The sequence below is a fragment of the Physeter macrocephalus genome, chromosome 4 (genome assembly GCF_002837175.3).
Source record: "Physeter macrocephalus isolate SW-GA chromosome 4, ASM283717v5, whole genome shotgun sequence".
Lineage (NCBI taxonomy): Eukaryota > Metazoa > Chordata > Mammalia > Artiodactyla > Physeteridae > Physeter > Physeter macrocephalus.
This window is the reverse complement of record NC_041217.1, coordinates 8,821,052-8,838,671: the sequence shown is the minus strand read 5'-3', so window position 1 is coordinate 8,838,671 and position 17,620 is coordinate 8,821,052. Positions and strand designations below refer to the sequence as shown.

The 17,620-nt window shown below is 33.5% G+C and overlaps 1 protein-coding gene across 2 annotated transcripts in view; it reads right to left on the bottom strand.

The window, feature by feature from the left end:
* UCHL5 (ubiquitin C-terminal hydrolase L5) overlaps positions 1 to 17,620 on the bottom strand; it is a 61,324-nt gene that overhangs the window by 17,289 nt on the left and 26,415 nt on the right. The window contains exons 4-9 of one of the 2 annotated variants that reach the window (XM_055084013.1): positions 12,559 to 12,684; positions 12,415 to 12,476; positions 12,211 to 12,341; positions 10,757 to 10,820; positions 2,416 to 2,518; positions 1,457 to 1,570 (exon numbers count right to left, since the gene is read on the bottom strand). In XM_055084013.1, coding sequence (XP_054939988.1) covers positions 1,457 to 1,570; positions 2,416 to 2,518; positions 10,757 to 10,820; positions 12,211 to 12,341; positions 12,415 to 12,476; positions 12,559 to 12,684 — 600 coding nt within the window. The remainder of the gene's footprint in view (positions 1 to 1,456; positions 1,571 to 2,415; positions 2,519 to 10,756; positions 10,821 to 12,210; positions 12,342 to 12,414; positions 12,477 to 12,558; positions 12,685 to 17,620) is intronic. The other variant, XM_055084014.1, reaches the window with a different exon arrangement.

The window sequence follows — 17,620 nt, the reverse complement described above, 5'->3', positions numbered from 1 at the left end:
TCTAAAAAAAAAAAAAAAAAAAAAGAAAGGTCATGAAGAACCTACGGGCAAGACGGGAATAAAGACACAGACCTACTAGAGAATGGACTTGAGGATATGGGGAGGGGGAAGGGTAAGCTGAGACAAAGTGAGAGAGTGGCATGGATATATATACACTACCAAACGTAAAACAGATAGTGGGAAGCAGCCGCATAGCACAGAGAGATCAGCTCGGTGCTTTTTGACCACCTAGCGGGGTGGGGTAGGGAGGGTGGGAGGGAGAGAGATGCAAGAGGGAAGAGATATGGGGACATATGTATATGTATAACTGATTCACTTTGTTATAAAGCAGAAACTAACACACCATTGTAAAGCAATTATACTCCAATAAAGATGTTTAAAAAAAAAAAGCTTATCAGACAGACTGCAAGTGAAGGAGGATGACATTATTAAAGACAGCCTTGCTTAATATTTTACTCTGAGTTATATAATGTTTGACATAATTAAAATAAATTTTAAAAATGTAAAACCCTAAAAAAAGTGCAAAGCAAAATTTAAAAAACGAATCCAACTTTGTATTAAATTGGTGACAGGATGACACCAAGAGAAAATTTTTTCAGATGAATTTTAAAATATGCTAATTTGATTGCATCCAAAATGAAATAGATCCTAACGAAAAAATTCACTGAAGAAAAAACTGCTCAGTTGTTATTAACACTACTGGCACTGTTATTCTGAACTTTTTTATATATACATACAAATACAGATAGCATAAAGCAAATAGGTAGTTATGTCAATGTTGATAGAAACCAAGACTTTCAGCTGAAAAGATACAAATGCTTAACTTCAAATATAAAGCCCTTTAATCCTAAATTTGAGTATTAATATGAATTCATGTTGCATTTTCTCTTCAAAAATAAAAGAAGAAACAAATAAAAACGTATTTCTTAGCTCTGGAAAGTCCTAGAAGTAATGAAGAATCAGTATGACTGAGCACCCTGAGCAACCAGATAATGGTTTCTAAATACCATTTCTCACCAAAAGCACTCAGGACTTCTTGAAGAAATGGCTAATTCCAAGTCTGAAGCGGGAAATGTACAAGATGAGTCTGAAACATCTTGTCATACTAGAAAGCAAGGAAGCTATCAAAGATGAAGAGAGTCACATCAAAAGGACTTAGGAGACAGCCTGAAGTGGCTTCCAATGGCTACAGAAGGGATAATTTGCACATCAATAATAACTGCACTGAACTTTAGCATCAAATATGTTAAATATCTGTTTGTAATAATACTTGAAAAAAAAAAAAAAAAAGGAAAGAAACCTCACTAGTTACCTTTGTAGGATGCCAGGGAATCAACACATTATTCTGAAAAAGTGTAAATGATGGGGAAAAAACAATCAAGCTTTCAATATACCTTCATGTCAAAATATACCACTCTATACTAAAACATTAAAGGAACAAATAAAAAGTACATACCTTATATCTTTTTAATTTCTGTACTTCTTCTTCAATAAGCATCTGATTTTTGGCAACCTCTGACTGAATAGCACTTAACATGTTATTACCCTGATCTGTATCCATGGGTTCCTCCTTAGGGGAAAGAAAAAGAAACAGCACACCCTAATGACTGATGCTTAAGTCTAAACTATTTTTAAATGATAAACATAGTACAATCACTTTCAAATTTTATTCTTAATATTGGTGATGGAATACCAGCTTACTAACTGCAATATTAAAGGATAAAAGCTAAGTAGTATCTTCCAATTTTCTATGTTCTACAACAATACATATGAATTTTTATCTAAAAACAATCTATACTGTAGCAAACTGAATTGCTACAATCTGCTGTTGAGCTATCAAGTAAATCTGCTTAAATATACTCATGAAAATGTGATCAAAGGAATGTAAAAAAAAGTCTTTGTCTAGTACTAATTCTCTTCTCCAATCATATTTACTAGAAAGATAATCATCATAAGGAATAGTAAAGATTACATGTGAATCTATGTGCCCAATTGATTCTGTAAGAAATATATTCTAACTTGCTTAATTATATAATGAAATTACAGTAAATTGTTAACTTATTTAGCACATACTATTTGTCAGTCACTTTTTTAAGTGGTTTATATATACTTTATCTCAGTTATTCTTCACAACCACCTTTTAAGGTAAATAGTATTATCCCTACTTTACATGAAGAAACCGAGGCACAAAGAAATACACTCAAAATCATACTTCCACTAAGTGGCAAAGGCAGGAGCTGGATCTAAGAAGCCTGACTCCAGAGTATATTCTCTTAATCACCACTCAGGATACTTGATTAAATCTATATTTCAGACAAAGAAAGAAGGAAGAAGGAAAAAAGGAAAGGAGAAAATAAAGTTTCCCTGAGAGAATAACTAAACTAGAAGTTTGTACATAAAAACATGGCCACAAACCTCAGCAAGTTGTCTTTGTAACTCTGCTATCTTCTGTTCATATATCATTTTTCTGTCAGACACAATGGCCATTAAGTTAAATCGAATTTCACCTTCACTGTACCTAAAAAAAATTAAAGTTTATAATGCAGTAAAGAAATGTAACACTATTAAAAAAAAAAAAAAGAAATGTAACACTATTACAATTAAGATAATCTATTGTGATTACCCCCTTATTCTCTGGGGTAAACACAGATCTACCAATTTGCTAACCATAAAAACTGACATTTAAAAAAAATCTTTCCTAAAGAGAAGTTACAACCAGTATCACAAAAATACAAACAATCATAAGAGAATACTATGAAAAATGATACACCAACAAATTGAGCAACCTAGAAGAAATGGATAATTTCCTAGAAACAATCTTCCAAGACTGAATCAGGAAGATACAGAAAATCTGAACAGACTGATTATTAGTAATGTAATTGAATCAGTAAACAAAAAAATCCCAACAACCAAAACTCCAGGACCAGAGGACTGCACAGGGGAATTCTACCAAACATTTAAAGAGGAGTTAATGCATTTATTTCTCAAACTATTCCAAAAAGCTGAAGAGGAGGGAATACTTCCAAACTCACTCCATGAGTCCAGCAATACCCTGATACAAAAACCAAAGACACTACAGAAAAAGAAAATTACAGACCAATATCCCTGATGAACACAGATGCAAAAATCCCCAATAAAATATTAGCAAACAGAATTCAACAATACATTAAAAAGACTGCACATAATGATCAAGTGGGATTTATTCCAGGGATGCAAAGATGGTTCAGTATACACAAATCAACCAATATTATAACTACATCAACAAAACAATGGACAGAAATCACATGATCATCTTAATAGAGGCAGAAAAAGTATTTGACAAAATTCAACATCCATTCATGATAAAAACTCTTAACAAACTTGGTATAGACAGAACAATCTCAACATAATAAGGGTCATTTAAGCCAAACCCACAGCTAACATCATACTCAACAGTGAAAAGCTAAAAGCTTTTCCTCTAAGATCAGTAATAAGACAAGGATGCCCACTCTCACCACTTTTATTCAACATAGTATTAGAAGTCCTAGCCACAGCAACCATACAAAAAAAATAAAAGAAATAAAAGGCATCCAAATTGGAAGGGAAAAAGTAAAACTCACTATTTGCAGATGACATGATATTAAATACAAAAAAATCCTAAAAATTCTACCAAAAAACTATTAGAATAAGTGAATTCACTAAAGTTATAGCATACAAAATCAAAACACAGAAATCTGTTGCATTTCTGTACACTAATAATGAACTATTAGAAAGAGAAATCAAGAAAACAATTCCATTTACAACTGCATCAAAAAGAATAAAATACCTAGGAATAAAATTAAACAAGGAGATGAAAGACCTGTACTCTGAAAACTGTAAGATACTGATGAAAGAAACTGAAGACAACACAAATAGAAAGATATACCATGCTCATGGACTGGAAGAATTAATACTGTTAAAATGTCCATATCACCCAAAGCAACCTACAGATTCAATAATCCCTATTTTCACAGAACTAGAACAAATACTCCTAAAATTTGTATGAAACCACAAAAGACCCCAAATAGCTAAAGCAATCTTGGGAAAGAAAAAGGTGAAGGTATCATGCTCCCTGACTTCAAACTATACTATAAAACCAAAATAATCAAAACAGCATGGTACTGGCACAAAAACACATATATAGATCAGTGGAACAGAATAGAGTCCAGAAATAAACCCACAAAACACACAGTTAATTAATCTACAACAAAGGAGGCCAGAATATACAATGGGGAAAAAGTCTCTTCAATAAGTGTTGTTGGCAAAACTGGACAGCTACATGTAAAAGGATGAAACTAAACCATTTTCTCACACCATATACAAAAATAAACACCAAATGGATTACAGACTTAAATGTTAGACCTGAAACCATAAAACTCCTAGAAGAAACATAGGCAGTAGCTCTTTCACATTGGTTTTAGCAATAATTTTTGGATCTGTTCCCTCGAGCAAGGGAAACAAAATAAAAAATAAACAAATGAACTACATCAAACTAAAAAGCTTTTGCACAGCAAAGGAAAGCACCAACAAAATGGAAAGGCCGCCTACTGAATGGGACAAGATATTTGCAAATGATGTATCTGATAACTGGTTAATATCCAAAATATATAAAGAGCTCGCAATCCAGCAATTTCACTTCCAGGTATTTTTCCAAAGAAAACAAAAACACTAATTTGAAAAGATGTATGTACCCCAATGTTCATAGCAGCATTATTTACAATAGCCAAGATATGAAAGCAACCTAAGTGTCCACTGACTGATGAATGGATAAAAAAGATGTTTTATACACACACACAATGGAATATTACTTAGCCATATAAAAGAAGGAAATCTTGCCATCTGCAGCAACATAGATGAACCTAGAGGGTATTATGCTAAGTGAAATAAGTGAGACAGAGAAAAACATATATTATATGATTTCACTATAAAAAACAAAACAAATATAACAAAACAGAAACAAACTCAAACAAATTCAGATATAGAGAACAAACTAGTAGTTGAGTGGGGAATTGGCAGGGTAAGTGAAATAGGTGAAGGGGATTAAGAGGTATAAACTACCATTTAAAAAATAAATAAACAGGGATGTAACATTTAGCACAAGGAATATAGTCAATAATATTGTTATAACTTTGTATGATGCATAATCTATAAAAATATGTTGTACACCTGAAACTAATACAGTATTGGAAGTCAACGGTACTTCAATATAAATTTATTTAACACTTTTGTCTATAGACAGATAAATAAGCTTTCATATATGAAAGGAAAAAATCAGCTAAATTTCATCAATCACAAATATATTATTAAATGTTTTAGTACCTCCTAGACATTTGAAATAACGTGTTTTCATCAGTTCTCATACTTTCACAAAAAATATGGTAACTAGCAATTACCTTTTATCTCAATTAGAAAAAATAATTAAACTAAGACCTCACATTTGTTGAATTAATTTTACTGGCATCTTGATGGTACTAACTATATTCCTTACTATATAATTTTTTCCAAATCATGATTTTGTTTCTATTCTTCACTAATATATGTTTTACATTTCACTTGTACTTTTATCATATATAAATATATAAATATTTGTGTAATATGTTATAATCTCTTGTAAAATTTCTGAATACTATTTTATTTTCACTACTCTGATACCAATGAAACATCTTATAGTATAAGCTTGTTTATGGTAAGGATTGACATTGGAAAGATTATCCATAACATTATGTAAACGGCACTTAACCAGATGAAAACATGTAGAAAATGTAAGCATGTTTTTGTATTAGTTCACCTGCAAGAGCTTCTCATAAATAGTTCTATTCACTGGAAAGAATATGGCCCAGTATAACTACAGCACTTTGAACTATGTAAAAATGCTGTTTTAAAAACTCTACTTATGGGACTTTGATCTCCCTATTCCTCCCAGTAAAAAATATCAAACTAAAAAAATCTAGACATATATTTTTTTTTAATGAAAAAAATTAAAATTCTGAAGTGAAGAGAAGGCAGACATTCTAGGGAACCAGGGCCCAAGAATGACACTGGTGAAGTCTCTGGATTATCATTCTGCTGCATATGTCCTGGCCTTGGAGTTAAAGAAGTCATCAATTGAGAAATGCCAACAGGCACAGACAAAAAAAGCACCAACAATAGTCTGCTCTTTCTATCCAAACGGGAGAGGGGCAACCTCATGAGACAGAAAACGTTGAGACAATAACCACTCTACCATACCCAAACACAACTGAAAAAACTGACCCAAACCCTACCAGCCAGCAAAGGCTGGGTAGAAAGCCTGGACTTCCACCCCCACCAGGTTGTAACCCCCACCAGGTTGGGGTGGTGTCAGAAAAAGCTGTGTAGGGAGCTAGGACTTTCATCCCTGCAAACAGTAATGACATCTATTTGCAGTGTCAGAGGAAACTAAGTGAGAAGCCAAATGCGAAGTCACTACCATCCAGGAGTAAAGAAGCCCCCCTCCCAACTTTGGTATCAGTGGAGCCATGTAGAGAGCAGTCACAAGGCACTGCTACTCCTCCCGGCCATGGTAGTATCAGGGGAAGCCCTACTGGGGACCAGAACTCCCACCCCCTGCCCAGCAGTAACAAGGAACCCATTCCCACCTCAGGTGTCAATGAAGACAGAGTGGGGAACCTGGACTTCTACTTCCACCTGGCAGTAATGGGGTGGCATCCCTGATTTACCCTGCCAGAACAGTGCCCATAAAAACCATCTAAAAGAGAAGTTTTAAATAAGATCCAGAGTCTTATAATATAGTACTGAAAATGCCCAGGTTTCAATCAATAATCACTTGTCCTATTAAAAATCATGAAAACCTCAATTTGAATGACAGACATTCAACAGATACAGCGATGATAGATGTCCAAATTAACTGACAGAGACTTTAAAACAGCCATCATAAAAATGATCCAATGAACAATTATGAACACACTGGAAACAAAAAATAGAAAGTCTCAGCAAAGAAACAGAAGATATAAAGAAGAAACAAATGGAAATTTTATAACTGAAATATAAAACGATAAAAAAGCTCAGTGGGTGAGTTCAACAGCAGAATAGAGACAGAGGAAAGAATCACTGAACTGCAAAGTAGAACAACAGAAATTATCCAACTGAACAAAGAAAACAGACTAAGAAAAATAAAGAGAGCCCCAGGGACCTGTGGGACTAAAGCAGGAGACATTTGTGTCATTGGAGTCCTGGAAGAGGTGAGAAAGAGGGTGAGATTGAAAAAGTTCTCCAAGTTATAATGGCTAAAAACTTCCCATATTTGACAAGATATAAATGCAGATTCAAGAAGCTGAGCAAAATCCAAATAGAATAAATGCACAGAAATCCACACCAAGACACATCATACTCAAATATATGAAAACTAAAAACAAACCAAAAAAAAAAAGAATTTGAGACCAACAACAGGAGAAACACCACTATATCTATAGGGCAAAAACTGTCTGAACAACAGTGGATTTATCAGTAGAAACCATGGAGGCCAGAAGGGAGTGACATAACAATTTTCAGGTGCTAAAAGAAAAGACTATCAACCCGGAATTCTATACACAGTGAAAATAACCTTCAGAAATAAAAGGGAAATCAAGACATTCTTAGATGAAGAAAAACTAGGACTGTTTACAGCAGAACTACCCTAAAGGAATGGCTAAATGAAGTTTTCTAAACAGACAGGAAATGATAAAAGAATTGAGTTCTGGAACATGAAGAAGAAAGAACAATGGAAAAAGTAAAAATATGGGTAAATACATTTTCCTTCTCTTAAGTTTTTAAAATTACGCTTCATGGTTAAAACAAAAATTATAATACTGTCTGATGGAGTCCTAAATGAATGTAGTGGAATTATTTAAGACAATTATAACAATGGACAGTAAAAGTACATAAAGGAAGGTAAGATTTCTACACTTCACTCAAAATGGTAAAATGTTAACACCAGTAGATTGGGATAAGTTAGAGAAACCATTAGAAAAGCCATACAAGGAAATAAACTCAAAACCACTATAGATGTCTGAGTAACTCACAGAAAAGCAGGAAAAGGAAAACAGAGAAACAAACAAAAAAAACAGAAGAAAGAGAAAAAATTTAAATGGCAAATTTAAACCATAAGACATTAATAATTACATATTAAATATACATTTCATTTTATATGTAATTTTATAAATCCATTACATTCAATGTAAATGGTCTCAATCCACCAAGTAAGACAGAAAATGGCAGAGTGGACTAAAAAATATGATTCAATATATGCTGTCTATATGAAATTCACTTCAAATATAATGACATAGGTAGGTTGAAAGTAAAAGGATGGAAAAAATATATCATGCATATATGAATCAAGACAAAGCAGAAGTGGCTACATTACTGTGAGATAAAGTAAACTTCAGAGCAAAGAAAATTACTAGAGAGAAATATTGCATAATGATAAAAAGGTCAATCCACTAAGAAGAAATAGTGATCATAAATGTTTATGCAACAAACAAGAGACCTGCAGAATATGTAAGGGAAAAACTGATAAAACTTAAATTAGAAATAGCCAAATTCAAAACTGTGCCTATTTGCAAATGACATGATCATCTATCAATATGTAGGAAATGTCAAGGAATTCACAAAACTTTTAAAGCTGGTGGGTGAGTTTAGCAAGGTTGAAGGCTACAAGACAAAGAAAGAAAAACAATCTACTTTATTTCTACACACTAACAATGATCACATGGAACAAAAATGAAAATATAGTATCATTTGTAATCACTCAAAAGAATATGAAGTGCTTGGGTATAAATCTGACAAACTACGTATGGAACTAGCATGCGGAAAACTACAAAATGCTGATGAAAGAAATGAAAAGATCCAAATAAATGGATAGACATACAATGTTCATGGATTGGAAAAATCAATATAGTAAAAATGCCAATTCTCCTAAAATTGATGTTTGACACAATTCCTATCAAAATCCCAACAAGAATTTTTGTAGATACAAGATTATACTAAAATTTACATGGAGGGCAGAGTATCTATAACAGCTAAAACAATTCTGAAGAAACAGAATAAAGTTGGGGGCATCAGTCTACCTGATTTACAATACAGCCACAGTTATCAAGACTCTGTAGTACTTGCAGACAGCAGACAAATAGATCAATGGAACAGAACAGTGAACCAGAAATAGACCCACACAAATATGCCCCACTGGATTTGTTTTACAAGGGTGCAGCAGCAGTTCAGAGGAGGAAGGACAGGCTTTTTAACAAACGGTGCTAGACCAACTGGACAAACAGAGGAAAAAAAAAATGAACCTTGACTTAACTTCACACCACACAAAAATTAACTCAAAATAGATCATAAACTTATATGTAAAATGTTATATAAACCTTTTAGAAAAAAAGGAGAAAATCTTTGGGATCTAGGGCTAGGCAAAGAATTCTTAGATTGGACAGCAAAAATACAATTCACAGTGGGAAAGACTGACAAATTGGACTTCACTGGAATTAAGAGCTTTTGCTCTGTGAAAAACCATGTTGGGAGGAGGAGAGGATGGGCTATAGACTGGGAGAGAATATTTTCAGGCAACGTGTCTGACAAAGGACTAGTGATAGCTAGAGTATGTAAAGAACTTCAAGGCTCAAGAGTCAAAAAACCAATCCAATTACAAAATAAACAAAAGGCATGATTTTCAACATTAGTCACTAGGGAAATGCAGATTAAAACCACAGTGAAATATCACTATCCACCTATCAAAATGGCTAAGATAAAAAAATTTGACAAAATGCTAGCTAGCATGTGGAGAAACTGGATCACTCATACTACACTGCTGGTGGAAATGTAAAATAAAATAGTACAGCTACTCTGGAAGAGTTTGTCAATTTCTTAAAAAATTAAACATGTATTTACCATACAACTAGGTATTTATCCCAGAGAAATGAAAACTTATGTACACACAAAAATCTGTACACAAATGTTTACTGCAGCTTTATTCATAACAGCTAAAACCAGGAAATAATCCAGATGTCCTTCAATGGGTGAATGGGCAAAAAAATGGAATATCTATACCATAGACTACTACCCATCTATAGAAAAGAATGTACTATCGATATACTTAACAACCTGGATAAATCTCCGGAGAATTATGCTGAGTGAAAAAAGCCAATCCAAAACGGTTACATATTGTATGATTCCATTTATATAACATTCTTTAAGTAACAAAAATTATAGAACTAGGGATTAAGGATGGGGGAGGGTGGGGTTGGGGGCAGTGGCTGTAGCTATAAAAGGGCAACATGAAGAACCACTGTGGAGATGGAATTATTCTGTATCTTGACTATATCAACATCAATAGCTGGCTGTGACATTGTACCACAGTTTTACAAGATGCTACTCCTGCAGGGTAAGGTACACAGGAGCTCTCTGTATTATTTTTATAACTTAATGTGAATATATAATTATCTTGCAATAAAAAGTTTAATTTAATAAAAAAGACAGATACTCCTAAAAACAAAACTCTACAATAACTGTACAAAATATCTAACTTAATGGAAATGTGCATGTTTAACTTCTATAAAGACAAGATGACCTACCACGATGTAGAATTTAGAGATTTTCCTAATAGATTTCCTGAACACATTAATCCAATCAAAAGTAGATGTTCAATAAGTATTGCTAAAACAACGATAAAATAAAGGTTTAAAAACGAGAACATTAGTTATGCCAATAAGATTAGCTGAGCATTTACTTTTGTATCCTTTTTTCTATGACTGGCCTCACTGCGCTGATCCAATCATCTTGATTGCATGCACCTAGGAAGAAATGTAAAAGCATTTATGTCAAATAAAATCAACATTAATATTATTTCAAAAGTTTGGTCCAAAATATCTTTTTATTAATATTTTGACAAATTCAGGATAGTAAAAAACCTTTTAGCATAACTATGTTAAGCTCCAACTCTTACTTTCTTAGTAATGGTAAGGAGAAAGAGTATTATCATAATTTGCATTTCCACATTGTTGCGTCACTTAGCGGTGCTAAACAAATGTTTGAGAAAATAATGAACTAGGGAATTATTTCATTAAAACTCACGACTCTGTGAGATAAGGATAACTACCTTCATTTTACAGATGATGAGACAGAGGGCTAAGAAAAACCAGCTCACATATTAGTGACAAAATAAGGACTCAATCCTTTTCTGACTCCCCACCATCATAACCACAGGAAAAAAAAAAAAATGAAATCCACACACAATGCAAAACCAATTTTACCCAGTTTTTTAATCCTCTTTTTAACCTAACTTTTAGTATAGCCACCAGTTGTATAGCAAAACTGGCTGTTCTGTTTTATATTTTACTTCCTTTATATCTCATGGATCTAATGAATAGAGAATGGCTGACCAGAAAGAAGCCAAGAGAAAAAAATGCAGCGATCAGATCAACCCCCAAACCAAAGAAAATCAGCTTCTACAGAATTAAAAGAACATTCTATTAATTTTAAGAAACACAGAAAAATAAATATTTTTAAACATGTAAATCTGCATTAGATGAAGTATTGGTTCTAGACATGGGCACGGTCAATAAGAACAAGCAAAATGAAAGTGTTAATTTTTTTTTAATCCAAAAGTATAAAGTTTTATGGACAGCAGATAACATTAGATTCCATTAAAACAGGTTACACTGCACTTAAACCTAATTTTTAAAAAAAGAAAAAGAAAACTTAATGAGGTGAAAATAAGGACTTAAAATTCTTTTGTGGGTCTATTAGTTCATTACTAGATTAGAACCACCTCAAGCTCAATAACCATTTATCATTAGCTCAAGGTAGGAGGTGGGGTGGGATCAGGACAAATCCACCCTTTGGCACAAAGGGCAGCACATTAATGCACTCATTACATAGAAAAAAGTAGTTTTTAAAAGTTAACTGAAAAATTAAAAATAAATTATGTAATCTATGGGTTAAAAAAACTTTTCTTGTAGGAAAAAAACTAAAGGTCCCAATGCAACTACAGTAGTCAACATGTCCTAACTGCCTGTTACTTAATTTCATAAAGTACTGAAAAGCTTAAAGCCTGCACAGCATCACACCTCACAGTCACCTCCCCTTTCTAAACTTAAGCAGGACTAGGGCTAAACCAAAGGTGAACACCCAATCTTTTTTTCCTTATCAAAAGTGAAATACCAGGAATAGTAACCACATTACCTAAATCAATCGGTCCTTCTCTTAATCCATCTAATTCATACAGTCTTCCATTAACAGGAACATAACTGACAAAGTGAAAAGCATCTTCCTCTTTTGCTGATGTCTTTGCGTCAAATTCAAACATTTGCTGTCTACAGTGAAGAAAGAAACAGTGAGAGACAAAAAAACAAGAGACAGTATTTATTTCACATAAAGTATCTTTACCTCGCAAAACTGTTGTGTACTTGTCGAATCACATCCGAATTACTCAGTGCCAAACCTTTCATCTGAAATAAGTTTTAAGAATAGCCTATTAAAATAAGAACCACCACAAACAGGGCATTTTAGGAATAATACGACTGTACTCACAGCTGCATCGAAGCTTTGTGAAAATTCTTTAAACTCCGATAATGTGTCTCCTAAATGGACATCTTGATGGGTACAGTTCAATAACACACTTACTATGGCTTGAGTAGCACAAGCATTATTAATTACCTATAAAATATGAAAGCAAAAATATTATCGATTTGTTAAAAAAAACAGCATTTAACTGGTGACGATGACCCCCAAAATATGAAAAAAAGTTTCCAAATTTTATTTCATATAGTCTTAGCATAAACATAATAAACATGATCAATGCCCAATCTAATCTATTTTCAGGAATTTGCTGCATTTCTGGAGCTGAAGATTCTAGGAAATCGAATAAATTAAATGAATTCATAATATCAGTGAAAACCAATCCAGTTAGGGTAACTGGACCAATCTTTCCTGGTCTAAAACATAAATCTAATTAAACCAAAAGAGCTTGTCCTTCCCTCTTATTCACTTCCTCCTATGCTCACTTCTACCTATAAATATTCAACCCATATTTCAGTATCCAGCGCAAGCTCCAACTCACCGATGTGGCTCTTAGAGAACTTATCCAACAACCCATATTACTTTCTTCCCTCATTTGAATTCCTAAAAAACGTGTATATACTGTCTACATATTTTTCAATTCAGTCTTTACAGCGCTGTCATCTAGCTATTAACTGTTTATTTAACAAGTTATGTGGACCTTACATTCTAGTGAGAGGAGAGAACATTTAGATAGCATTTACTGTGTGTGGGTAATTTTCTAGGCACTTCACATGTATTAATTCTTTTACTCCTGTCAATCAACAGCCTATGAAGAAGGAGTAATATTATTATCCTCATTTTACATTTGTGGAAGCTGAGGCACAAAGAGGTTAAGTAGCTTGCCCAAAGGGCACAGAGCTAAGCAAGAGGCAGGTGATCTGGTTCTAGAATTTTGTGTACTTAGCCACAACATGAGGCTGGCTCTGTACATGTATGTGGTCTCTCCAACAAGATTATAACCTACTTATGGACAAGGGCTTCTGCCACACTCCCTACAGCATCTACACAGGGCTGAGATCACAGAGGTGGAAAGAGCCTCAGATGATCACTTTGAACACCAGCAAGGTTAACTGTAGAGTTAAATTAAACTTGATAAATGATTTTTTATAATACAGTTTAGTCCTATTGCTATATTTCATTACAATATTATAATTAAATACCATCTTCCAAAAATGCTAATTCACTTATGATCTTACAATTTGGTAAATTATTTCTATCTTGCCTGATTTCAAAAGAAAATTTTTCCATTATCTTCCCTCATTAACTCTTATACTCCTGTACTTTTTTTTGCCAGACTTCTGAAGTCTTGTGAGTACCCACCAGTTCTTACATTTTTGACTGCAGTATGTTTGAGGAATTCCTTGATAAGGCTGCTTTCTCCATTAGAGAACACTATCTTACTCCCAATTCTCAAAGTGATACCACCACATTCTTGTAATTCCTCTTACAGTATTTTGTACTCAAAACTATCTTATGATTGACGATTAAGGAAAAGTAACAGGAGATCTAGAATCCAATTAACATTGCTGCTGATTTCTTTTAATATGTATTCTGATATGAGTCACAGTTCTTTAGTAAACTTGGATGAAAATTTTTAAAGATTAAAGGAGACATCATAAAGGTCGTTAACTAAAACAAGACTTAGTGCTCCCTTATCTTGGGCCAAAATTATCTGGAGATGGGTTGGTAGAAGCGAAGTTAGCAGAAGTTAAAATTTATACTCATTCACACATCCTTTCAAAATGATGACACATTAAAGATATAATATGTACCCAATGCTAGGCTAGATGCTGAGGCTATGGCAGAGAATACTATCAAACATTCCTATGATCTAAGGACTTCAAGTCTGTAACCTATCACTTTAGGAATTTTTTTTTCAAACTCATCAAATTGTACACACTAAACGTGCAGTTTTTTGTGTACCAATTGTATTTCAATAAACCTTTTTTTTTTTAAAGGAAAAAAAGAAAAAAATCTCGCGGTTACTGATACTTCTCTTCCGGTGTTAATAAGGATTCACGCTGTCCACGATTTATTACAGCTCATTTTGCATATGTCTGAAGAACAGTCATTACGGTGTGCATCAGCGTAAACATACCGCTTCAGGTTTTTAAATGGGTTAAGTGCCACCAAGTGGTTATGTTATAAATAGCACAGTGGTCCCCTTATCCTTGGGGGATATCTTCCAAGATGCCCAATGGATCCCTCAAACATGGATAGTACCAACCTCTATATATATCATGTTTTTTCCTATACTAACAGGCTGGTAGCACACATGAGGGACAAAGGGATGCATCCCACGTGGGACAGTGAAGGACAGAATGAGATTTCATCACACTATTCAGAACGGCACACAATTTAAAACTTATGGTTTATTTCTGGAATTTTCCATTTAATATTTCAGCCAGAGTTGACTGAAACCACGGAAAGTAAAACAGCAGATAAGGGGGGAATACTGCACAGAATTACCAGAAAAAAAAAAAATTTAAGACATTAAAAAGTGCACAGCCATTCGTTCGTTCAAATATTTATTACAGAGCACTCACTGTGTGCTAGACATTGTGATAAATGCTGAACACTCAGTGAACAAGAGACATGTGGTCCTTGTCCTCGTGAAGCACTTAAAAACCACCTTATATACATCCATTTGGGAGAATTTTAACTTCATCTTTCTTCACAAAAAATTATTGAAGTATAAATTATATATATAGTCTCCAACGAGAAGGGGACAAACAAGGAACAAATTAAGACGAGATGTTCAAGAGACAATGAGCATATTGGTATGTATTAGTATGCTTGTAATCAGAGCATGGGGTCATTGGTTACCTCGTAAATCAGTGCCTTTAAGCAATTAGGAGTTCACACTAGGAGTAAGAGGTTTTTAACAGGAAATAACAGTAAATACAATGATTCAGAAAGGTTCAGTTTAAGACAATTTACAGGAGAGACTGAAGGTGGCTAAAAACAAACAAGATCCACTGGGTTGCTACTCTAATGCTAGTATGAAATAATAAAGGGCAATAGATTAATGGAGCAGGTAAAAGCAGGAACACCCAAAAAAGCAAGTCAGAATTCTAGGAGTCAGGAATATAACTAAAAATAAAATCAGATTTAAAAGAATAAGGGGATAGTAATAACAATCATATAAAACAATTTTGTAAATTTAAGCTAAAATGCAGAAATTTTTAAAAAAATCTTACCAGAACTAAGTCAAGAAAAAATAAGTAGCCCAAATAAGTCTTTTAACTATTAAATTGAAGTGGTAGTTAAAAATACACTCACAAAGACCAGGCACAGATGGTTTTATAGGCCAATACTATCAAAATTTGAAGAAACAGACCATCTAAATTTTAGATGGTCTAAATTGTCCAAATTCTTCAGGACAATAAGAAAAAGAGGAAATTCCAACTCAATTCATGAAGCCAGCACAACCCTAATACTAAAACTAGTCAAAGCCATTACAAGACAGGAAAATTAAGGCCATTTCATTCATAAATATAGATGTAAAAATTCTAAACAAATATTCCTGAATTAAATTCAACAGTGCATAAAAAGAGAATATGGGCTTACCTCAGATATGGAAGAATGACCAACTGGGCTTATCTCAGATATGGAAGAATGATTTAATATTAGAAAAATTTATAAATATAACTAACCATATTAACCTATTAAGAGGGAAAATAAACATGATCATCTCAATAGATGTAGAAAAGCATTTGAAAAAACGTAATCCTTCCATAATAAGGACACTTGCTAAATTATTAAAAGAATGTCCTTACCTGAACATTAAGAAAAAAAAAATCTGAAATGGGAAATGGTAAAAGCATTCCCTTTAAAATCACAGTGATTTTACTGGAGGTCTCAACCAGTCAATAAGATAAGAAAAATAAATTAGAGACATAAGGATTCAAAATGAGGAGATAAAACTGCTTTGTTTGACATAGTAATACAGATAGAACCCCCCCAAACCAACAAATAACAGAGATAATAGAGGTTAGCAAGATGGCTAAATATAATATTAAGACATAAGAATGAATTACATTTTTTAAAACCAACAACTAACACCTAGAAAATGTAACTGAAGAAAAGATTTATAATTATAACAAAGAGATCAAGGAATTAAGATAAATCTAATAAAAGATGTAAAACCTCTACAGAGAAAATTATGCAACATACTAAAGATAATAAAAGCATATCTAAAAATAAATAGATAAATAAAAGATCTTAACAGAGATACATACTACGTTCATGACTTAGTATCATGAAGATATAAATAGTCCCCAAATTGATACATATATTCAATGCTATTCCAGTCAAAATTCCAACAGAATATTTCACACAATTTGGTAAGATGACATTGAAATTTATATGAAGAACGTAGGGTCAAGAATAGCAAGGATATTTTTGAAAAAGAGGAGGGAGAAGAGACATGACCTATTAGATATAAGAACTTACGAAGAAGTGAAAGGAATTAAGACAGTGTGGTATTGGCAGAGAGACAGACAAATTGATCAGTAGAGTCCAGAAAGCGCACACACACACACACACACACACACACACACACACACACACGGAACTATGGTATAAAACAGAGGTGGCATGTCTGATAAATAGGGAAAATAATGGATGTTCAATGAGGTTAGAAAAAAAGGGTGATCCACATGGAAAAAGATAAAATTGAACCCGACTCATATAATATACCAAAATCCAACTCCCAATGAATTATGGACATAGATAGCAAAAATTAAAATTTAAATGCATAGGTAAATATCTTTTACAAATTCAGAGAGATAACAATTCCTTAAACAAGATGCAAAAAAGCATTGGCTCTAAAATACAAAATTAGGGCTTCCCTGGTGGCTCAGTGGTTAAGAATCCGCCTGCCAATGCAGGGGACACGGGTTTGAGCCCTGGTCTGGGAAGATCCCACATGCTATGGAGCAACTAAGCCCGTGCGCCACAACTACTGAGTCTGCACTCTAGAGCCCACGAGCCACAACTACTGAAGCCCGTGCACCTAGAGCCCATGCTC